The sequence below is a fragment of the Enhydra lutris genome, unplaced genomic scaffold (genome assembly GCF_002288905.1).
Source record: "Enhydra lutris kenyoni isolate GAN:26980312 unplaced genomic scaffold, ASM228890v2 scaffoldscaffold33, whole genome shotgun sequence".
NCBI lineage: Eukaryota > Metazoa > Chordata > Mammalia > Carnivora > Mustelidae > Enhydra > Enhydra lutris.
Window position 1 is genome coordinate 15,622,523 of NW_019154117.1, and position 23,696 is coordinate 15,646,218.

Genomic DNA, 23,696 nt, shown 5'->3' on the forward strand with positions numbered 1-23,696 from the left:
TTTTTTTTTTTTAAAGGAAACAACATTTATATACTCATAGGGTTATAATGACAAATTTAAGAATGTAGCATTGTGTTGATGGGAATAAATATTATTGCTGTAATTTTAGAACTCAAAAAGAATTCTGTTCATAATTAAAAAACCAAATGTTCATTTTCTGCCAAATGTCTTAAGACCGTAGGCAAAGAATTACAATTTGTTAGAACAGATGATGAGCAAAGACCCTTACTCCTGCAGCTGGACAGTGGGAACTGAAGGAGAGCAAATTCCTAGTAATTATTAGGAAAGCCTGAAGTTTACACAGCCGCTGCATATTGGTGGGAAGCTACTGTCCCGGAGAGCACTGAGTTTTCCTCTTCTCTCCCTGGGGGCAGAAGTGATTTTCACTGTCATCCCATCCACATTGTAAACAGCAAAAATTTCTTCAGGCTCAAGGATTTGGGAGGGGGCTGAGGTATTCCTAGACATTTTAGGGAAAATTCCAGTGTCTCAGTCCCCTGCCTTCCCCCCACCGAGGACCCCACGTTCAGAGAATGATACAAGATCTTCTGGACATCCGTTAATGAAGAGTTAACAACACACACAAGTTCCAGGAGCTCCATTTCAGCCCCAGGAATGGGTGTGGAAGGTGCTGTGGGTCTGTCTTAGAGCTGCTGAGGTTAGTTGTTGAATGTGAATGTATGACCCTGGGGAGTGCCATCACGGCTCCTGCCCAGAGGTTAGGGAGATTTTCATAAGAATGGTCCTGTAATTACCCTATTTTAATTACAACCCCAGAAAGCCACAGCTTTTCATTTGTCCTGCCTTGCTGCTCTTCAGGGGGAATCCAAGTTCATTCTCTCGCACCCTTCTTCCTCCTCCCCAGGTCTAATTCTGGTTTGGGAAAATACCTGAGCATTTGTTTGGGTTTAACATTCTCCCCTGGCCTTTTCTGGAGTTACTTGGACTCTTTGGGTCTTCCCAGACCTCCAGACCTCTGTCTCACCCCTCCTTCCCATAAACAGTCTGGACTTTGGGGACCCAGGCAAGTTGGGAGGAAGAATGGGTCAGTCACCTGGGTCATTTCCCCCTGCCTGGGCCACACCTTCCGCAAGGTGCCACATGCGTGGGGCCCTGGGATGGTGGTAGGTGGAGCTTCCACCAGCGTGTCCTGGCCAGCGTGTCCAGGGCCACCAAGTGAGGCTCAGCACTTTCACAGTCCATCGGAATGCCGCCCTCAGGAACACTTAGTGAACCTTGTGAAGGGGCACCCTTGTGTGTCTTGAGACAGGCTGAAATTAGGGAAATAGTTTCCAATTTAAAGGCTGTTGTCCTAGTAAGTAGCTGATGAAGAAGTAACTATCATAGACCTCTTGTTGGTTTCCTATCGACGTCCTCTCTAGACCCACTCCCTAGTTTGGGTTCTGTTGTAATTTGGGATTTTTTTTTTTTTTAAGATTTTATATATTTATTTGAGAGAGAATGAGAGAGCTCGAGATGGGGGAGGGTCAGAGGGAGAAGCAGACTCCCTGTGGAGCAGGGAGCCGGATGCTGGACTCTATCCTGGGATTCCTGGATCATGACCTGAACTGAAGGCAGTTGCTTAACCAACTGAGCCACCCAGGCGCCCGGGACATGGGTTTTGGCAGAGTTTCTTGTATGTGCTGCAGAAAATTTGAATCCTTTCGTTTCCTGAATGAGAGGAGCTCAATTTCAAGGTTATTGCTTATTCATTGCTCTCTACTTAGTTTTTCCTGCTGTGTTTGATAATATTTCTCATTCATCCAGAGTTTGTATTAGTATACGAGAGCCTTTGTATTGAGTAGAAATAGAAAAATGCTCTCAGCTACAGCTCTGGCCCCTGTGTGTCTGTCAGGTAAACTTCAAGTAAGCACCTTGTTTAAGCTTGGGTCTATGTCTCTAGAGAGTTTCTCTTTTTTTTTTTTTTTTTCTTAGATAGAGTGTATTTCTTTGTCCCTATATCAGGTTTTTTTTTTTTTTTAAGATTTTATTTATTTATTTGACAGAGATCACAAAGTAGGCAGAGAGGCAGGCAGAGAGAGAGGCAGGCAGAGAGAGAGGAGGAAGCAGTCTCCCTGCTGAGCAGAGAGCCCGATGTGGGGCTCGATCCCAGAACCCTGGGATCATGACCTGAGCTGAAGGCAGAGGCTTTAACCCACTGAGCCACCCAGGCGCCCCCCTATATCAGGTTTTAAAGGGATTCTGTTTTAAATAAAGGAGACATTTTTATCATCCTGTTGTCTTCCTGGCATGAGTCTTTATTAGAGGGCTAAGACCAAGGCCATTTTTTTTTAGCAGCTTTTTATTTCCTAAATACAACCGTAATTTTCCAATGAATTGGGCGTTCATGAAGTCCGAAGTTTAAGCTCGTCCATTTATTATTTGCTCAAATTAAAAAAATTCTCTTGAATTAAAAATAATTTCCAAGGCCATTTTTAGTATTTTGTATTCAGAGAGTGTTTCATTATTGCCATGAGTACCAGATACCTAAATCTGAATAAATTCCCATTTGGTCTCTGGACAGTGGTTGTTATACACATAAATTAAATGTTCTGGCCTGCTGTTTTTTTTCAGACTGTGAGTGGTGACCCAGTGGTAGGTCATGAAGTCAGTAGAGTTTGTCACGCCTAGCATCTTTTTTTTTTTTTTCAAAGGATTTATTTATTTTGGAGAAAGAGAGCACACAAATGAGCACAGGGGGTAGGGACAGAGGAGAAGAAGAGAATCAAAGGCAGACTCTCAGCAGAACAGAGTTCTTCGAGGGGACTCACTCTCACAACCCTGAGATCATGACCTAGACCTGAGCAAATTCCAAGAGTCACATACTTAATTGACTGAACCATCCAGGCACCCCTGTCATGACTAGCATCTCAATAAAAAAAGAAGGAAAAAGAATAGAGCAAGAATAGAAAATTTCAGAGGGGATCATTTAAAGTAAGGATAAGCATTTTTTGGTGAAACAGTGTTTCATTGTGTGTGTGTTCCCTAAGCCCTGATGTACAATATATTTCTTAATGTGGGTCTCCGAAATGTCTGAGAAACCCGTGCCCTGTCTGTGCTCATGTCCCTAGTCAGCGTTTCTCCTGCCCGGCCTCAGGCACGTGTTTCCTCCACGCTCGTCCTGGTCTCCAGCCCTCTGGGCCTGTATTCTGGGTCTGCCCTTCCCCTCTTTCATTGGCAAGTCCTCTTATCCTGCCAAAAACAAAGTGGATGCCGCCTCTGGTACAGCCTGCACTGACCTACGAGTCTACCCACAGTCGGCATGACGTACTCTTCCCTCCACCTGAATTCTCACCCCTCTAAGCACAGTTGGCAGTGTGGTTGCTAGTCTCCCCAGCGATTGTGTGTGTGTGTGTGTGTGTGTGTGTGTGTGTGGTGAGATCAAGGAGACAAAGAGGACTCATAATAAAAAAATACTCTGCTAGGGCGCCTGGGTGGCTCAGTCAGGTAAGCCTCTGACTCTTGGTTTTGGCTCATGATCTCAGGGTCTGGAGATCAAGCCCTGCATCTCGCCGGTATTCAGCATGGAATCTGTTTGAGTTCTCTCCTTTGCCTCCCCTCCCCAAACACATATGCTCTCTCAAATAAATAATATCTAAAATATAAAAAAAATAACCTGTGGCTAGAGTACAAGTAACATATAACTTACATTTCAATAGGGCATTAAAAGAAAACATGTTTTCCTGATAATATATGGAATTCTTATTCTTTATGGACAACTGAGAAAATTAAGAAAATAAACATGACTCATAGTAGTATCACCCAAAGTAATTGTTAGCATTTTGATATTTTCTTCAACTGTTTCTTCCATGCATATCTTCGTTTTGCACAGGTAATCATAAATGTAATATTACTACCAGCCTTTTTTATGTAACACTAAAGCATAATCACATCCCCAAAAAGCTGATTTTTTTTTTTTTTTTTTTTTTTTTGGGGGGGGAAGGGGGGGTGGGGGGGGGGGCTCTGGTGGTGGGGGAGGGGCAGAAGGCGAGAAAGATTCTAAAGCAAACTCCCCAAGAGCCCCCCCCTCCCGAAAAGCCGATTTTTCAAGGTCACGATAAACCTTTTTAAATTACTATTGTTGGACCTCGATTCCAACATATGTACACCTTTATTTACATGTTCTGTTTTTTCTATAATTCTGTATTCATAGGTGCTGAATGTGGGCTGAATGTGTGCCCCCAAAGTTCCTGTGTCAAAGCCCTAACCCCCAGTGTGATGGTATCTGGAGACAGGACTCGAGGAAGCATTAGGTTTAGAGGAGGCCATGAAGGTGGGGCCCACGTGGCGGGGTTAGTGGTTTTGTAAGAGAGACTCTCTCTGTGTCCTTGCACACAGGAAGGGCCGTGTGAGCACACGGTGGGCAAGCAGCCGTCTGCGTGACAGGAAGAGGGTTCTCACCAGAAACCAAATTGGGTAATATCTTGATGTTGGACTTCTCAGCCTCCAGAATGGTGAGAAATTAATGTCGTGGTGTTCAGACCACCCAGTCTGTGACGTTTTGTTAACGGTGACTTGAGCAGATTAAAGACAGTAGCTGTAGGGTTCAAAAATGACAATTTTAAACTCACACTGAATCCTTGAATTGTCCATAAGAGGTATAAATAATATTACGTACCATGCTTTGTTGGCTTAACAAAAGCATGAAGATTTCTTGGCTGGGGTGTTGTAAATGTTAAATTCTCAGATCTAGAGGAATGGGATTTGGGTAAATGACTGCCTTGATAGTGGGGATAAAGACGCAAGGAATAGCCCCCCCAGATTAGCTAAAGATTTGTAGCAGTTTGTAATAGCTAACACTTGTAGGCACAGAAAGTGCCTCAGGAACAGCACTCAGTGCTTTATGTACATTGATTTGTCTCGCTGAATCCCAGCGCCTGGGCATCGAAAGCTCAGATCTCTGAGCCACATCCAGAGTTCAGAGCATGAGCTCTGAGTCAGACGACCTGGGTTTACACCCATCTCTGCCCCCCTTTTTAGCTGTGTAGACCTGGAGTAGCTACTTCGCTTCTCTAACCTCAGTTTTCTCATTTGTAAAATGGGCTAATAAATACATAAAATATTTTCGGCCCAGGATTACTTTGAGGATCAAACGAGTTGTGGCAAGTCAGCATTTTGTATGGTGCCTGGCACATGGTAGGTGTCCCATAAATATGAGTGAGTTTAGATGGGTAATACCATTTTGGATGAAAGCTTTTAGTGTCAGAGGATCTTCTGTTTCAACCTTGGGTGTGTAGATGACCAGTCATTTCACATAGGATGGGGCTGAGAACCACACTGCTTGTGGTCTGTGAGAGACCGATTTGAGCCCTTCATGCTGTGATGCTCCTGTGGTCTGACTTGTTACCAATAGGAAAAGGGACCAGAGGAGAGGGGGACGCAGACTTTCTTCGGTAAAGGTCCAGTTGGGAAATATTCTAGGCTTTGTGGGTCACAGATGGTTTCTGTTGCAATGATTCAACTCTGTCATTGCAGAGCGAGAGCAGCCATAGATGGTGTGCAAATACCGGCCCTGTTCCAATAAAACTTTATTTACGGACACTGCAATTTACATTTCAGATAATTTTCATGTGTCTTGAAATAGTAATATTCTTTGACCCTCCCACTTGCCCCCAACCATTAAAAAATGCAAAACCGTCTTAGTTTCTGGGTCACAGAGTAACCAATTGTTGGCTGTCATGGGTCGGCCCTCGGGTTCATCTTGCCTTTTGCAAGAAAGTGGCGTGACCAGTGTTGCCTTTTTTAGTTAAATTCCAAGGATTGAAATAAAGATTTTTCTATCATTCTTTCCCATGGGTCTCCTCAGAGTGACTTTGGAAGCAGTTTGTCTGGGAGTAAAAGGGACTTACAGGCCACTGCTCCCTCTCTAATGTTTAGCCAGTCAAAACATACATAGTTGACAATGAGCGCGTCATTTGAAATTTTGCTCTTTGGGACTTTTATATTAGACCACGAGAAGAAATAAAAATAACCAGCAGTTATGGCTCCTGAAGACATAAAAGTCACCACATTTGCTGAAAGGCACTGAAAAAGTATAAGCAAAGAAAAAAGTGGATAAGAAAGGCACAGTGTTAATAAACAGAACCCTCTTGTCAGAAAACACACTGGCTACTGTTTTTAACGAGCGTGCCGTTCCTGCAGCTGAAATCAAGACACGTTTCAAATTCTTCAGGGTTTTTTTTTTTTTTTTTTTTTGTGGTTTTTTTGGGGGGAGGTTGGATGAGGGGAGGCAGCAGGGAAGAGGTGGTATTGGTGTAAGGAGGGATGGAACTATTATGTTCATGTTCTTTTTTATTAGTTATATCTTTTAAGGTATATATGCAAATGGGAGTCATTGGATTTGATTTTATTACTCCAAGAATAGAAGTATGAGGGAAGAGACTTACCCTTTACATTGGAAACTCTTAGGCATTGCTGTGCTCACAAGATGGTTGTCTCTGCAAGGCTGATAGCCTCTGGGTTTTTTCTTAAAGAGCAGTGTACTTTTGTGGAATGACATGAATAGAGATGTTCACCCAGAAGCCTGTTCTGAGTTAACTACCTCCTTTATGGGTATTGGAATCCACAAAGCCCAGGGGAACCCGTGTTGGCCCAACAGAGCACAGCTGTTTCCTCTTACCTAGCAGTCGAAATGATGGCCTTGACTCTTGGATGTTATCACATTCTGTTTTGTTTTTGAGCAGAAAACATCCTGTTTCATCATGCATGTTTAATAGAATCATTTAAATATGTCTAGTAGAAATAGCAATATTTTTATTTGCCCTGATAATACTCGAAGGGGGTGACGGGTGTTTCATACCCATGGGGTATAAATCAAGAAGCGATAGTCCTCTCTCTTCGACAAATACGAGAACTCTGTGTATGTGGTAAATTGTACCTTTCTCTTCGACAAACGGAAGAACTCTGTATATGTGGTAAATTCTTATTTTTCTAGGATGTTCCCTTGTTCAAATAATTCTCTTCTTCTCCTTTCCTTCTTTCTTTTTTAAGATTTGATTTATTTATTTGACAAGGATTACAAGTAGAGGCAGGCAGAGAGAGAGAGAGGAAGCAGGCTCCCTGCTGAACACACACACGACCCTGAAGTTCATGTTAGCCTCAAATTTCTTGTAAATCTGCCAGTCAGCTTCAGCTAACTGGTCAGATGGTGGAAAGCCTCACTTCAGGGTTGGTTCTGGTACACCTAGACTTGAACAAGGATTGTAGATTGCACAGGTAACTAACTCTCCTGTCTAACCATGTAAGTAAGGCAAATAGGGCATGCCATTTGGATTTGTTACCGTAATATTTGCTTTGAAAAGCAGGTAGATACTCTAAATGTAACTGTGGCGGTGTCCCATTTTATGTTCTGTGTATGGAAATTCAGTCAACCGAGAGTATCAATGTCTGATTTTTATTGGAGAGTAAATATTGCAAACATTGACGATGGTGAGGCACTGAATTCTAGGAGTCTGAAAATGATGCTATAAATATTAAAAAGTACAGGTGTAGATTGAGAATTAGCCTTAAGAGAGGACAGTTGCTAATAATTTGGGGGAAACCATTGTCTCCTTTGTGGGATAGGCTTCAGTGAAATTGCACCATCAGCATTAAGCAAGTCTTCAGGCCCAGAAGGTGAAGAGGAGGGACGTCTTGACCTCACTCTGTTTCTGTCAGGGAGGAAGGAAGGCTTGCCAACTCTCTGGCAGAATCCTCCCAGGCAACAGCTAGGCTGGCACCCGAAGATCTTGCTTTTACACAGACCTAATTTTTAAAGCACTTACTCAGTTTTGCAGAAGTCTCATCAGGCCGCAGTTGGTCATGCTGAGGAATTACGGCTCCTGCCCTTTTATGTCAAACGTTTAAAATGGGTCTGCCAGAATTTTTAATAATAAAATTGTGATCGTAATGAATTTTTTCAACAACATTTCAGAATTCTTCTTGTTTCCCGGCAGTCCCTTCTGTAAAGCAGTCTCTGGCTTTGGCAAATACTGATTTTCATATTTTGGCCATTTGGCAGTATGCCAAAAGGTGTATATGGTAAAATTGCTAGAATAAACATGAATCTCTCCATCCATCTGTCCAGTCCCCCACGAAAGAATCTCACAAAACCATAATTATTTCTGTCATGTGCACTGTACCATGGTCATTTCTGTTCTATTTAATATTTTTGAAAGCCACTAAATGAGTTTCTTGATGTGCAGTTAAAAAAACATTGAGACTCCCTGTCCTTGGTGGTGGGGGGTGGGTGACACCATCCTGGAGGGGTCATTTTTGTACGTAGCATTTTATCCACAAAGGATGAGACTAGGGTTTCCTCGTTAAGTTCCTTTCCCAGAAATATAATTTAAGATGTCAAAGGCATGTGAGGACTTCCAAACAAATGAATGAATGTCACTGCCAAAGAATTTTCTCCAGTGGTCGTACCAGTTTAGACACCCACTCAGACAGTATGTCTGAGAATTCTGGTTGTTCTGTATCCTTCTGAACACTTAGCGTTGCCAGTATTTTTCATTTTAGCTGTCATAGTGGGTATGTAGTGGTTGTTGTGGCCATTTTATCTTTTATTTAATTTTTAATTTTTTAAAATTACTTGAGAGAGGGTGCAAAAGAGAGTGAGTGAGCAGGAGTGGGGGTGGGGAGAGGGAGAAGGAGAAGCAGACTTCCCGCTGAGCAGGGAGCCCCTGCAGGACTCGATCCCAGGACCCTGACATCATGACCTGAGCCAAAGGCAGATGATTAACTGACTGAGCTACCCAGGCACCCCCTGTCATGGCTATTTTAAATGAAGTCCTTCTAAAATGTGTTGGGCCTTCAAATTTCTTTAAGCAGAATGTAAACGAGATGGTGGATCTGTCGCAGATCACTAGGTTTGGGTATTTCGAATGGTCATTCCTTTTGCTGTTGATGGTATGTCCACTCGTTATACTAAGAGGTCCTTTGTCAATGCTGTCCTCGCGGCTCACTCTGCAGGCTTCTCTACCCTGTCACCAACAGAGGATACACTAGACTGGAAACCGTATGTTTGAGTTTTTACATCCCAGGTCCTTCCAAGTGCAGTACCAGGGCCGCAGGAGCCGTATGTGTATGTTTCTGTTGGCAGACTTCAGACACAGAAGAGTCTCGTACCCTTTGCCGGCACAGGGCCCTGTCCCAGAGCCCCTTCCTGCTCTCTGCCTTGCTTGCTGAGGACTAGGATTCCTTTACTGTCGCCGGGGTCAGCCTTCCGGTGTTTGGCTGCTGGCTCGTGCTCTCAGCCCTGCTCTGCCGGGCCAGGGTGGGGTTGAGGGGAAAGGGAAGGGTGTGGCCGACTAGGTGAGGGGCCCGCAAAGGGAAACGCCAGCAGGCCCAGCTGCCGCAGGAGGAAAAGGGGAATCTGCCTATCTTGTTGACGGCAGGAGGCCAGTCCTCCTGAAGCTCCGAAGACCATTCACTCGACATTCCCTGAAAACATTGGACAAAAGACTGGGTCTCTTCCCAGTCTCCATTCAGGGTGAATTCCAGGGTGATGTCAGGTAATGCGTACGGTCGTCTCAGTTCCACGTTCTCCTTGTCACGTCTCCAGGCTTCCATGAGAAAATGGTCAAGGTGGAAGGTGCCCAGAGAAGGCATCTAGATGATTGAGCCTCCCCGCCCACCCAGGAACACCGTGATTTTACATTTCTGAATCTGCCTTCTTTACATATATTTGCAGTCGATCAGTGCCTGCTCTTGGTGATTCGTGATGTTTCCGAATACTTTTTTAGATGTCTGCCAGGACATTATGATAGAAACCCAGAGTACCCTGATTCCTTCCCTTCACGGCTCTGTGTGAACCCCTGCCCCCACAGAATAGTTAAATTAAATATGATGTAAAAATGCTCAGTGAATGATCTCCTATTGATTATTACTCTCTTGAGAGACCATCCAGGGTTGGTAGACTGCAATCACTAAAGTCATCTGTTTTTCATCTGTATGCGGTTCTTTCCTATCCTCTGGCTGTTTCTTTGGCGTTCTTTCATTTCTGTTTGAGTCAGGGTTGAGAACTGAATAAATTAAGGCCCAGAACTTTTATAATTTAAGGATTAAGGGAGTCTCACGAGGCTAATGATCCAACATTAGTCAATAAATAGGATAGTGGAGGTGAGTGTGTTTTCCACAGCTTCGCACAGAGAACGTTCCCTTGCGTAATGGCCTAAAAGAGTGGCCTGATGTTCAATGTGTAGTATAAGTCAGAATGTAAATAAATCTCCCACTTCCTTTTAGCTGTGAACATTTTAAGTTGGACAGTCACAAAAGATACAGTTACAAAAATCGGCTTAGACACACTCCCAAATATTTATTTATTTTAAAGGATTATTTATTTATTTGAGAGAGGGAGGGAGGGAGACCGAGAGAGACAGAAAGAGAAGGAGCAGGGGGAGGGACAGAAGCAGATTCCCCACTGAACAGGGAGCCCAATGCCGGGGCTCGATCCCGGGACCCTGGGATCATGACCTGAGCTGAAGGCAGACATTAACAGACTGAGCCACCCAGGCAACCCAAGTATGTTTTTTCATGTTCTTTAAGTTGTATTGAATTTTATCTAAGTTCATTAAGTTCCTATTGGATCTGGTTTTCACAGTTAGCCATACATAGCCCATCTCATTGCTGCCATTCCCTCAAAGCAACAAGAAAGTTCTGTCATTATTGATTTTGGTCACCAGGATCTGCTTCCTCGTGTAACTTCTCTTTGGGAAGTTTGAAGTAATCCAGATAATGGATCTCCCCTCTCGGAGAGACAGTCAGGTCAGCAGCTGTCTCTCCTGGCAGCTCTTCCTTCCTTTTGGTGTTTCCTTTCTCAGGGCTGTGGCGTGTATAAAAAACATACTCCAGAAGAAAAGAGGTTTCACATTTGCTTCTGCCTATTAACCTTCCTCCTAGAAGAGCAGGGAAGGAGTGGCACTAGAACTCAGATCGCAAAAATCATGTTTTTTTGCAAACACGCTAAGTAAGTCACAAGGATCCCCACATCCCCCAAACCCCACCTCCTGCCATGAAAGTATCTGTTTTTATTGATTATAAAAGTAATACGTGCTGAACATAATGAATATAAACAGTATTTGTAAGGTAGAAGGTTCCCCATAGTGCTGTTTTTCGAGGGGTATATGTGCGTGTGTATTGTCAACAGGAATGGAATGGTACTTGTCATACTGTCCTGTAGCTGCTTTTTTTCCACTGAATACCTTGCAGGATCTTCTCTATGTCAGGGCATTCTTAGGATGAGTCAGAGTTGATTTGCATAATCCCGCTCAGTGGACATTATGGTCATTTCCTGTTTTCTAATATTCTTTTTTTTTTTCTTTTAAGATTTTATTTATTTATTTATTTGACAGACAGAGATCACAAGTAGGCAGAGAGGCAGGCAGAGAGAGATGAGAAGCAGGCTCCCTGCTGAGCAGAGAGCCTGATGCGGGGCTTGATCCCAGGACCCTGGGATCATGACCTGAGCCGAAGGCAGAGGCCTAACCCACTGAGCCACCCAGGCGCCCTTTCTAATATTCTAAACATACTTGGTTCCATATGTAGCCACCAGCCACATGTGGCAGTTTAACTTAATTAAAGTCAAGTAATGTTTAAAAATCAGTTCGCAGTCAGACTTGCCACATTTCAAGTGCCCAGTAGCTGTACGTGGCTAGCTAGCACCGAGGAGGAACTTCCCCAGCGTGGGGTGAGGTTATATTGGACAATGCTGTTCTAAACTGCTGGTTTTCAGATTTTTTTTTTCAAGTACATGTTTCCATTCCTTTATTCATCCATTCAACAAATGATTCTTGAGTGCCTCCTATGTGCCAGGCGCCATGCTTGGTACGTGGATGTCTCACTCACAGAACATAAATACCTGTCCTCATAATGCTTAACTTTCTACCAGCGAAAGGTTTTGAGTGTTCGCTCCCAATAGTTACATATGTATCCTTTTATGTTGTTCTAAAGATTTTATTTATTTATTTATTTATTTATTTATTTTTAAAGATTTTATTTCTTTATCTGACAGAGAAATCACAAGTAGGCAGAGAGGCAGGCAGAGAGAGAGGAAGGGAAGCAGGTTCCCTGCTGAGCAGAGAGCCCGATGTGGGGCTCAATCCCAGGATCCTGAGATCATGACCTGAGCCGAAGGCAGCGGCTTAACCCACTGAGCCACCCAGGCGCCCCCATAAAGATTTTATTTATTTATTTGACAGAGAGAGAGAGAGACGGTGAGAGAGGGAACACAAACAGGGGGAGTGGGAGAGGGAGAAGCAGGCTTCCCGCTGAGCAGGGAGCCTGATGCGGGACTCAATCCCAAGACCTTGGGAACATGACCTGAGCTGAGATGCTTAAGGACTGAGCCCCCCAGACGCCCTCTCTCTCTCTTTTTTTTCCTATATGTAGGCTTTTTCCTACAGTTTGAATTTGTTCTTTTATTTACATACTCATTTACTAAACATTTATGAAGTTCTTACTGTATGCTAGTGGATGCCAGGAAATTGAACAGGTCAGGGTTCCTGCTCTCAAATGAGTCAGGTCAGCAAAGCATTTATTCTAATGCAAGGTGTTAATGGAAACGCAAGAAAGGGGCATATAATGAGAGAGCTTGTTCACGAGAATGGAGGACAGTTTTCACGACCACCTCTTTGCTGAGTTACTGCACTCTGTTTTGGGACTTAATGGAATCGTGTATTTCTCCAACAGATGACCGTGTTTCTCCATGGTGTTTTCTTTTGAAAAATATAAAATTCTAAATCATCAGTTTAAGGATATTAAACCACTGTTGACTGTCACATTAAATACGTCTTTATGTTAATCGCTTACCTTTCGATTTTTAAACTTAGATCTTAGGGTTGGAAGGGTTCTGTATAGGACAGAAATGAAGTCCAAATAATTTTGTAGCTCCTGTTTGAGAAGGGGAAACAAATTCATCCTTAGAGATGTGTGTTGATTCATGCCTTCCTTTAATATATATTTACAAAATATCTTCTATGCAGAAAAAAGCATTTAATTCCAAAATAAATTTCTCACATGGGCTTTTAATTAGGGAATTCTGAAGACTATAATGGATAGTATTATTTAGAGTAAACTTAAAATGAAAGAATTGATCATGTGTTGTTTATTCCCTCTCTTTTAGGGCAAGTTAAAGTGTTCAGAGCTCTTTATACGTTTGAACCCAGAACTGTAAGTATTCAATCTTTAACCTCAAAATTGTCATAAAAACTTAAGGTGATTTCGTTTAGATACTTCCTCTGGCCTAAATGGCCTGTCTTTTCTCTGATAGACGTAAATGATTCACAGGAATGGATAGTCAGTCACTTCGCAGGCGGTCCAGAGGTATAAGAGCTAAATCCCTTGGGTTGACCTGAAAGTGTTCCCCACCTTGAGGTCATGTAGTCAGTCCTATTTTGCCTTTTCCCCTAGGGTCACATCACTCACTTTAAAAATCACCAAGTGACCCACATGTAAAGCACATGACCTTGTCTTAGTCATCCTTCCCGTGAATCTCAACGCTGACCTTCCTCTTCTTCCTGTTGACCCTCTACCTCAGCCCACCTCATAATGGCACCTTTAACCAGCTATCTAAAACAATTTTTTCTGTTTTTGCTCTTTCTGGTGTTCATCCATCCATCCACCCATCCATCCTTGGTTTAGTGAGCACTTACTATGTGCCAGACCCTGGCCCAGGCCTTGGGGACAGTGCCACGTCAATAGAAAGGGTGGCCCCATGGAGCTCCCCTCCCAGTGGGGGGAGACAGACAGTAAGAAGACAAAGGAACATGGCTGTCAAGGCCTGATCAGTGTGACGAAGAAAAATACAGAGGGTATGGGGCCAAAAGGTTCATGGAGAAAAGAGTTCTTTTCAGCAGGGTGTTCGGGGATGAGCTTTCTATAAAGGTGACGTTCGCGTGGAGACCTGAGGGAAGTGAGAGAGCCATGGGAACAGCAAGGAGCATCTTTGGTGGGTTCTAGAAACAACAGGGAGGACAGCAGCTTAGAAAGTTGCGCCTAAAGAAGAGGGAGGTAGGAGATGGGTTCAGAGAGCCTGGGAGGAGAGAGGGGGCAGATCACGTAGGGGCTTCGTTGGGGAGGATGGACGGTTTTGAGTCCAGGGTTGATCAGACAAGTTTTAGAAGAGCCACTCTCCTGCGGTGTGGGAAACCATCCAGCAGAGTGAGAGTGGGAGCAGAATGTCCAGATAGTTAGGAGGCAGAGGAGAGAGACTGAGCAAGGAAACCCACCCTCTCTACTTCCCCGTCCTACTCACTAGAGATGGGAGCCTTCGTGCTGGGGGCAGCTAGCTTGCCACTGGCTTTGCCTGGTTTTCCCCCGGACCCTGACCTCCCCAGAGCTGAGCATCTCAGAAGGTAACACAGAACCAGACGGTGCCAAGCGTTGGCTCATTGCATCAGGAGGCGGCCGGCCCTCAAATTCCAGATCTCTCTGACCATCTGTGTCCTTATCAGCCATGCTGCAGAATTTGGCTGTGAGCGGGGAATGAGATTGATATTTGAAGCAGGGAGTACACTAATATGGGATGTGCTCATGCTCCGATGAATCCTCCCAAGACTTAATAAACAAAGTGTTCCTGGACCAAGAAAGGGGTGGGGTGGTAGAGGTAGATCTCAGGTTTTCATTCTTATTACTGGGATGTTCCAGTGGCATCTGGCCTGTGTCGGAGGAGGCCGTAATGAACGGGCTGCATGTCAGCTGGCCACGGCTACAGAGCAAAGTCCTGCAGGCTCTGTAGCTTAACTGACAAAAATTTTTCTTAGAGGTTTGGAAGCAAAGAGTCACATGGAGGTGTGGACAGGGTTGGTTTCTTCCAGAGCCTGTCTCTGTGGCTTGTAGATGACTGTGTTCTCCTGGTGTCCCCAAGTGGGTCGTTTTTCCTCTGTGCTTGTCAGTTTCCCAGTCTGCTCTTAAAAGGGCATCGGTCCTATATGGGTTAGGGTTCACTTGAATGACCTCATACTAATTTAATTACCTCTTTAGAGTCTGTCTCCAAATACTCTCAACATCCTGAGGTACTAAGGGTTAGGACTTCACCATATGAATTGGGCGGGGGGTGGGGCACAAAAAGGTAAGGAAGTATGAGCCCCAGAAGTTGTCTTTGTGTTTGTCCCTTGCTCACAGGAAGGCTGTCGTTTCATGCATCTGGTTGTCCTGATCAATGGTTTCCTAGGTTGCAAGCCCCCTGAGGCTGATGGAAGTGGGGGCAGGGGCGTGCGCATCAGCTGCCCTCCTGGGCTGGTCAGTGAATAAATACTAGATCATTCTCTAAAGCCTCCCTCACTCTAGGAAGGGACCTGCATGTGCTCAGTTTGAGACCAGACATGAGTCCTGACTCTCCTCCCAATATCCTGTTGGTCATCACCTTTGTCCTTTCTCGTTGACCTCCTCCTCCTTTGGTTCTCTTGTGCTTTTTCTTGCTTCTGGCCCAAGGACTCCAGCTTCTCTCCATTCCATCCGCATTCTTCTTCCTGATTGATTTTCCTAAAATGTAGCTTTGCTCCCATTATCTGCTTCACCTCTTTATTTGACTTAGGATAGAGTCCCCTAGACTCCAGCATGTTTCTAGCCCTGCAGTCCTCTGCTCCTTTCCCTTCTTAGACCATTCTAGTCTGGATTTGATGCACAGCAGAACCCATCTCTGAACCCTTTCTAGACTCATAGTATTGCCCCTCTCTAGGCTCTAATAACATACTTCCTTTTCCTTAAAGACTCTCTGATTAACCCAGCCAAGAGCGGGCATTTACACTTGGCATTTCTGTCCAGCTCCCCATAACACGTGTCTGGGTCGGGGGCAGAACACCGGGCTGTTCAGAGCTGGCTGTAGGTTTTAGGACCCACTCTGCCTCTTTAGCATCTTTGTGACCTGGGAAATTTGGTAATTCCTTAACCTTTGCACCCCCGTGCTCCTCTGTCAAGTGAGAATAATAATAATCTCACGGGGTTTTAATGCAAGTAGGTGAGAGTAACTGGTGAAGGTGCTGTTACTGTTAGGAGAGGTCGTGGTTGCTGTCTTTATAGACATTTAGCTAATAGTTTTGGTGGGTTGACATATTGATTATTTTAATTCACCTCCAGTTCTGCTGCAGGATGGAATTCTCTACTACTTTTTTTTTTTTTTTTTTTTAAATCTTCGTTATTGGGGCTCTCGCATGGCTCAGTAGGTTAAGCATCTGCCTTCGCCTCAGGGCATGATCCCAGGGTCTTGGGATTGAGCTCCACGACTGGCTCCCTGTGCAGTGGGGGAGTCTGTTTTTCTCTCTCTCCCTCTGCCCTTCCCTCCTGTTCTTGCTCGCACTTTCTGTTTCTTTCTCTCAAATAAATAAAAAAATCTTAAAAAAAAAAATCTTTGTTATTATTGAATATGCAGAAGGAAAAAGGTATTTAATTCACGAAGGTTTTTGAAGAGTCCATATTTAAAATGTTTTGTTTTTTGTTTTTTGTTTTTTTTTAATATCCCTGGTCCCAGGGATCCTCAGCTGTGGCGCAGGCTGCTAATCCATCCGGGATGTACTGTGTGCTCAGTAATGAGTATCCCGCGCCTGCTGCCCCCACAGTCTGCCCTTTCCCACCTCCCCTCGATGCAGATGTTAAAGGGGAGGTGGCTGGCCGGGCAAGGAGCCAGCTCCCGGCCTTCCTTGCTGCTGAAGTGCCTGTGCTAGACCAGTTACTCGGTATTTTGAATGTCATCCCAGTGCTAATTTAGTTTTACATTCTTTTTCTGAGTAAGGAGTTCTGTTGGACGGTGCGGGAAGCTCAGTTTATCTGTCTCTCCCATCTCCCCCAGTAGCCACCCCTGGCAGGATGGATGCGGACCTGGCCTCCTCAGAGTCACTGGGACCAGGCAAGATGCAAGGGCTGAGCTGGCTTCTGTGGGACACTTGCTGACAAGTGCGGCACCCCAGGAAGGCCTGGGTCCAGCTTTTAGCTGCTCTTCTCTCCTCAAGGGGATAGGGCTGGCAATGCCAGCTTCAGTCTCGGCAATCTATGGGACAGCAAAAATACTGGGCAGTTTGTCACTTCTGGTTCTTCCTGCCAACCCATTTCTGTTCAGTCTTGCCTGAAGGGAGGGGAATCCTGGCGTCACCCATACATGTTTGGTTCTTAATTCTTGCTCAACCCCCCGTCCAATAAAGTCTCATACAGAGATCTGGCTGGACTGGATAGACCAGTGTCAAGATGCACCAGGAGAAAGGGAACAGCATTTTCTGTGTGTTGGTGGTGTCTTGGGAAAAGGGAAAGCAGCAGGACACCACTCTGTCGTGTCACGTTTTCTGGGCTTCACTAGGTTTATCACACTCTGCGGAGAGGCAGGAACCCTAGAATGGGACTGCAAAAGCTGAAGCAGGAGCGCAGTCCTGCCACTCACTCACTGTGTGGTTTGTGGCAAGTTCTTCAACACCCCTCTGAGCCTGGTTATGAAATGGAGATGATACCCGTATTTCAGCCCTGCCCTAATTAATGGGTCATCATGAGGACTAAACGAGGTTAAGCATGCTTTGCAAGTGTAAGGGGTTGCTGTTGGTTCTGTTGTACTGCATCACATAGGGATGGGAGTAGCGGCAAACCACAGATGCTTGATACCGTGATGACCAGTAATGGCTATACATGACCCTCCTATAAGAAAGCATAGGTGCTGGTGAAGATTCCAGACTCTAACTGTCGTGGTTCAAGTCTAGTGTCTACCATATAACTGCTCTATGGCCTTGGACAAGCTTCTCATCTACAGGGTGATGATAAGAGTTAACACCCACCTCATGGGGTTGCTGGTGAGGATTAAATGTGTTAATATTTGTACATGTCCAGGCTAGTGCCTGGCACTTTGTAGTCCTATAAAGTGGTAAATAAAAACATCCACAGAAAATTTGAATTGTAAAAATATTTTTATCAGTTCTTGGGGTTCCAGGTTGACACATCTGAAAAGTTTCATAAGGATGTTATAGTCTCTAAAATTTTTCATAAAATACATTTTTTCATAAACCAACCAAACGAATGCCTTGGGAATTACATGTCACCAAGAATATATGAAACAGGAATGAGAATATATATTACCAAGTTTGTACTCATCGCTCTAACATTCCAGTGGCCAACAATTTGCTTGTCCTGATACCTTGTGGTTCTTCAAGGAGAGGGGAAAAGAGGAATGTGGTTGAAAACCAAAGAACAATCTAGAAATATAGTGCTTGCTTGATTGTGTCACTGTTTTCCCATTTCTGCTCCGTGAATATAATGCCAGGAATTTAAAAATAGACCCTCATCAAATCATTTACATTAAGTGCCCTATAGGTGGTTTCTTAATGGAAAGTGTGAATATTGTAGGTAAAATCTATTTAAGTTCTAAAATCATGATAATGACCTTATTGTCTATACAGCTAGTAACAGTGTGAAGAATTTGGTGGCAAGTTTAGGAAAAACTGCCGCTGATTCCATTGGAAGAAGCTGTTTTATGGGCAGTAGCACTGTCCGTCTGGGAGCTATTGATTAAAAAGAAAATAAACTGTCCACTCTCCTTTCTTAAGGTTGAAAAATAGTGAGACCTTTTTCTCCCCTGACTGAAATCGACAGCCGTTGTCCTCCCCTCAGCTGAAAAAAAAAGTCTCACCTAATAGGTGGCTTGTGGCAGGCACCAGTGTTTGAACAACAGCCATTATTTTAAAAACCAAAGCAGCACTGAGAAGTATCGAAATGACGGTGCCGAGTGACATTTTCCAAATGATGCGTTTTACCAAACTGTAAAGGACGAGAATTACTTAAAAGACAATAAGAATTGTAACTGTTCTGAGTTTTTTATTGCCTCTAAATTTATTTTATTTTTATTGCCATTTGAAAAATTGAGGTAAAAATTCACATAACATAAAATTCACCGTTTTGAAGGGAACAGTTCAGTGTCATTTAGTAAATTTACAGTGTTGTACAACCCCCACCTCTATCCAGTTCCAAAACATTTTCATCTTCCTGAAAGAAAACCCTATGCCCATTAAGCACTTACGGTCCATTGTTCTGGGTTTTTTGTTTTTGTTTTTTTGTTTTTTGTTTTGTTTTAATGAGAAGGACTCATCACAGGGTTTTTTTTTGTGTGTGTGCTTTTTTGAACCTGTTTGTTCGGTTCCTTTTCAGAACACACCTTTTTTAGTTCAAGGGTGAATGAATTTACTACGTGTTGAAATTTAGGCAAACTTGACTTGTGGTTTTAAAAGGAGGCCAACACCATAAGTAGATCTTTTAACTTCCGTGAAAGCCCCTGCTAGACATAAGTGGCAAGGTTAGGTCTTGGAGAGGGACGGGGTAAGATGTGCTTTGGATGACTCCAAGACCAGAAAGATCTCTTCAAGACGTTGCACTCTTTCGAAACTCTGGGAAACTCAGAGTCCCTCCAGAAAAATGCCAAGCTTACACATGTATTCTGTTTTCCTTACTTCTTTACATTCTCCTCATTCTCTCCTCCTAACCCGTATTGTCTTCTTAAGGAGACACAGTCAAAGGGTGTTGAAATTGCCAGCGAAGGTGGTCCCTCCTATTACAGGGATGGCCACTGGGTCCAGCTGGGGTGCTGGGTGGGCGGTGTGAACCCTTTATGGCCTCACTGGGAGTGATCCAGTTTGCAGCAGGGAAATATTAAAAAAAAAAGTAGTACGTTTCCCTAGTCACTTTCTATATCTATCATACATTGGTAGTCTGTTGATCATAGATCCTCAGAACATCATAGAAAAGGATTAGGGGGCTTTACTTTTTTTGCCCTAAATGTCTATTTCTTTTCTTTCTTTCTTTTTTTTTTAAAAAAGATTTTATTTATTTATTTGACAGATCACAAGTAGGCAAAGAGGCAGGCAGAGAGAGAGGAAGGGAAGCAGGCTCCCTGCTGAGCAGAGAGCCCGATGTGGGGCTCGATCCCAGGACCCTGGGATCATAACCTGGGCCAAAGGCAGAGGCTTTAACCCACTGAGCCATCCAGGTGCCCCATGTCTATTTCTAATAATCTTAAACATCTATGTCATTGAGTCAACATAGGCTCAATTAATTTTGCATAGCTTGTGCTATGTGTTAAGTCTGGATTCAGTAAATGCAACAAATACTTCAGGAGTATTTGTTTTAGTTCCTTTTAAAGGAACTAGGCAGGGCGCCTGGGTGGTTCAGTGGGTTAAGCATCTGCCTTCAGCCCAGGTCATGATCTCAAGGGTCATGGGATCGAGTCCCACATCAGGCTCCTTACTCGTCAGGGAGTCTGCTTCTCCTTCTGTCTCTGTTCCTCTTACTGCTCATTTTCTCTCTCTCTCAAATAAATAAAATCTTTAAAAAAATAAAGGAACTCAGCAATTTTTTAGTATCATTAATTACCATTTGGTAATTTTTATATTTGAATGCATAATGTGCCTGAGTATTTATGTGTATGGTTGGTTTCAGCATGGTGTAGCTGATATAGTCTTCATTTGTATTGAGGAGGAGATAGTTATAATAATACAGATCAGCTTAGAAACTAAATAAATTAGTAGTTCAGAGTCATATTTGCCACCGTGGTCTGTAACAGAGAGGAGATAAACAAATGGAAAAATCAGTCGATGAAATTATTTGTTTGAGTTTTATTTGTATGGAACAATAACTATAATCAGAACTATCAAAGCCTGTTTAAAAAATATTTTTCCAACCCAAATTATGAAAGTAACACATGCTCATGATAGAAAATTTGGAAAAATTTTTCTACATATTTCATATTTCAAACATAATTGTGATCTTATCCTACATCAAATTCTGTGCTCCACATTCTTCATTCAACACGACAACGTGACTATTTCCCAGTATCTGAAACTTGATCCTAATAGGCAAGGTCCTATGTACTTACAGAGTCATGCTGGTAAGCGTTAATGTCGTGATAGAAAAAAGATGCTTATTAAAGCACGTGGCTGTATTCAGGGCATTTGCAGGACAAGCTGGAGTGCATGTCGTCTGTGTGGTCAGCTAAGCCCTGAGATCTGCTTACGGTATGGACCGACCAAGTTACTGCTTCCTGTTTTCCCCACTCTTTAGCCTTATTAATGGTTGAATTACATATTAACTATTCTTATATAGGAAATGTTCATTCTCTCTGAGCATGAAAAGATAGGATAGTTGTTTTCTCAAAATAAGCAGGTAGCAGATGTTGATCTGAAAGTGTATTTAAGGGGCGCCTGGGTGGCTCAGAGGGTTAAAGCCTTTGCCTTCAGCTCAGGTCATGATCCCAGGGTCCGGGGATCAAGCCCCGTATCGTCCTGGGATTGAGCCCCGTATCGTCCTGGGATCGAGCCCTGTATCGAGCCTGGTATTAGGCTCTCTGCTCAGTGGGGAGCCTGCCCCCCGCCCCCGCCTCTCTGCCTGCTTGTGATCTGTCTGTCAAATAAATAAATAAAATCCTAAAAAAAAAATGAAAGTGTATTTAAAGATTGAATCTAATCTCTTAGACAAGAGCCAAGCTCCTGACTATTTTGCCTGGTTTTAAATTCTAGACATTTATCCTCTTAGGAAAAAATGTGTATCACCTTTTAGACTTTTTTTTTTTTTTAAGATTTTATTTATTTACTTGACAGAGATTAATAACAAGACGGAGGGGAGGGAGGCAAAGAGAGAGAGAGAGAGAGAGAGGGAAGCAGGCTCCCCGCTGAGCAGAGAGCCTGATGCGGACTCGATCCCAGGGACCTGAGATCATGACCCGAGCCGAAGGCAGCGGCCCAACCCACTGAGCCACCCAGGCGCCCACCTTTTAGACTTTTTATGAGAAAAGTTTTATTTCTATTTATTTTGATAGAAAATGCCTTGCTTTCATTGTGAAAGAATATAAGATGTGTGCGTAGGGGGTATCTTATATGTCATGTATGCAATTCTTTGAAGTTCATCACAGGAAAAATTCAGCTTTCTATACATATGTTAGTTTGTCAGTGATGTTTCGTTAAGTGTATCTAAAACCACATTGTCTGTAAGGTACTTTAGTATTTGAAATTCATGTAATTATTAGCATTGTCATTATATTCTAATTCGTGAAAAATCACATGAAGTCAAACTGTGTATATATTTTTTTCTTTCAGCCAGATGAGTTGTACTTTGAGGAAGGTGATATTATCTACATTACTGACATGGTAAGCCCAGCTAATATTTTGTAATAACTACATATGAACTAAAGATACATAAGACTATTTTGTGTAGCTGTAATATTGTACAGTATTTAAATGTTTTTTTGTATAGAAATACGTATGCCCAGGTTTGTTCATTTTAGCACAATTTGTAATAATAGCATAAAATTAGAGGTAGCCCTTATGTCTACCTGTAGGAAGATAGTTGAATAAGCTTTGGAATATCCATAAACAGAGTTTTATGCATTTATAAAAAAGAATGAGCAATATCTCCAAATGCTATTATGGAGTAATTTAAGTGAAAAAACTCAAGCTGAAAAAAAAAAAGGTGAACAATATGCCTTATTTACCTAAGAGAGGTGATATGTATAACTGTTTTCTTCAGTTTAAAACAAAAGGTCAAAGGAGGAATCATCGAGTAAAATTTAAAAAAATAGTTTCTTCTATGTGAGGGAAGGCAAATAGGGTAGAGAAAACATGGAATATAGCCTTTTTAAAAAAAAATCACACCTTGTTTTGGAGATCTGACTTTGGAGTCATATAAACTTTTGCATAGTTATGAAATGAAATGGTAAAAAAGCAATCCTTGAAATTTAAAAGCAGAATGAATCAAATGAAGTTAGTTATACCCCGGGGAATTGGCATAACCACACAGAAAGGAACTGTTCCAAGTGAACTTAAAATCCAGCAGTTCCAGGGAACATCTCCAGTAGGATGAACATGAAGGACAAAAAGGACTGGCAGGAAGAATCACTATACCCTGGTTTCAGTCATGGTCCTGTAGCAGAAGCATTGGCGTTTCTGTGCTGAGATTGCTGCATTGTATTGTGGTTGAGAGCAAATGAGTCATTAGGTCAGTGATACTGACGTGGGGATTTTCAGCCGGCAGGAAAAGGTACACAGATGTAAGATCAAGGAGGTTAAATGAAGACCCCGTAGCTCTGCATCTGTATGGCAAGTACGTTGTACTTTATCTACAATAAAATAAAAATAGGTCCTGCTCTGTCCTTTGTAAAGGCCTAGAAAAAAAAAAATGACCAGTCTAATAATAATATGTTATTTTGCCTTCAAAGGAACAAGGCTCTGTTGAGAAATACCTGTGACCAGGTTGGGGGCAGCCGAGGTACAAGATAACCTGAAAACACTTGTTATTAGAATGCAGGGAAGCTGGGGCGCCTGGGTGGCTCAGTTGGTTAAGCGGCTGCCTTTGGCTCGGGTCATGATCCCGGGGTCCTGGGATCGAGCCCCACATTGGGCTCCCTGCTCGGTGGGATTCTTCTCCCTCTCTCTCTGCCTGCTGCTCTGCCTACTTGTGCTTGCGCTCTCTCTCTCTGGTCAAATAAATAAAATCTTAAAAATATAAAATTCAATTAAATTAAAAACAGAAAGTAGGAAAGCCTCCAAAACAAGGGTCACAGTAGAAGGACAGGAATGAAGCCGAAGAGGCTGCCACTAGTCAAAGATAGGACAATTCGAGCAGTTGAATAGGGCAGCAGTCCCCTAGAATTGAAGCACATTTACGGTGTTTAAATCCATGAGCTGTCAATGATACTTCCAAAAACCCAAGCATCCTTCTTTACCCTGAGCAGATGATAGGGAACCGATGTTTTATTCCATTCG

At 43.1% G+C, this 23,696-nt stretch overlaps 1 protein-coding gene across 1 annotated transcript in view; it reads left to right on the forward strand.

Annotated features, from left to right (window-relative positions):
* The window catches only part of LOC111153655 (osteoclast stimulating factor 1), a 53,490-nt gene that overhangs the window by 10,493 nt on the left and 19,301 nt on the right, over positions 1-23,696 (forward strand). The window contains exons 2-3 of the mRNA XM_022512805.1: positions 13,103-13,149; positions 22,032-22,082. Coding sequence (XP_022368513.1) covers positions 13,103-13,149; positions 22,032-22,082 — 98 coding nt within the window. The remainder of the gene's footprint in view (positions 1-13,102; positions 13,150-22,031; positions 22,083-23,696) is intronic.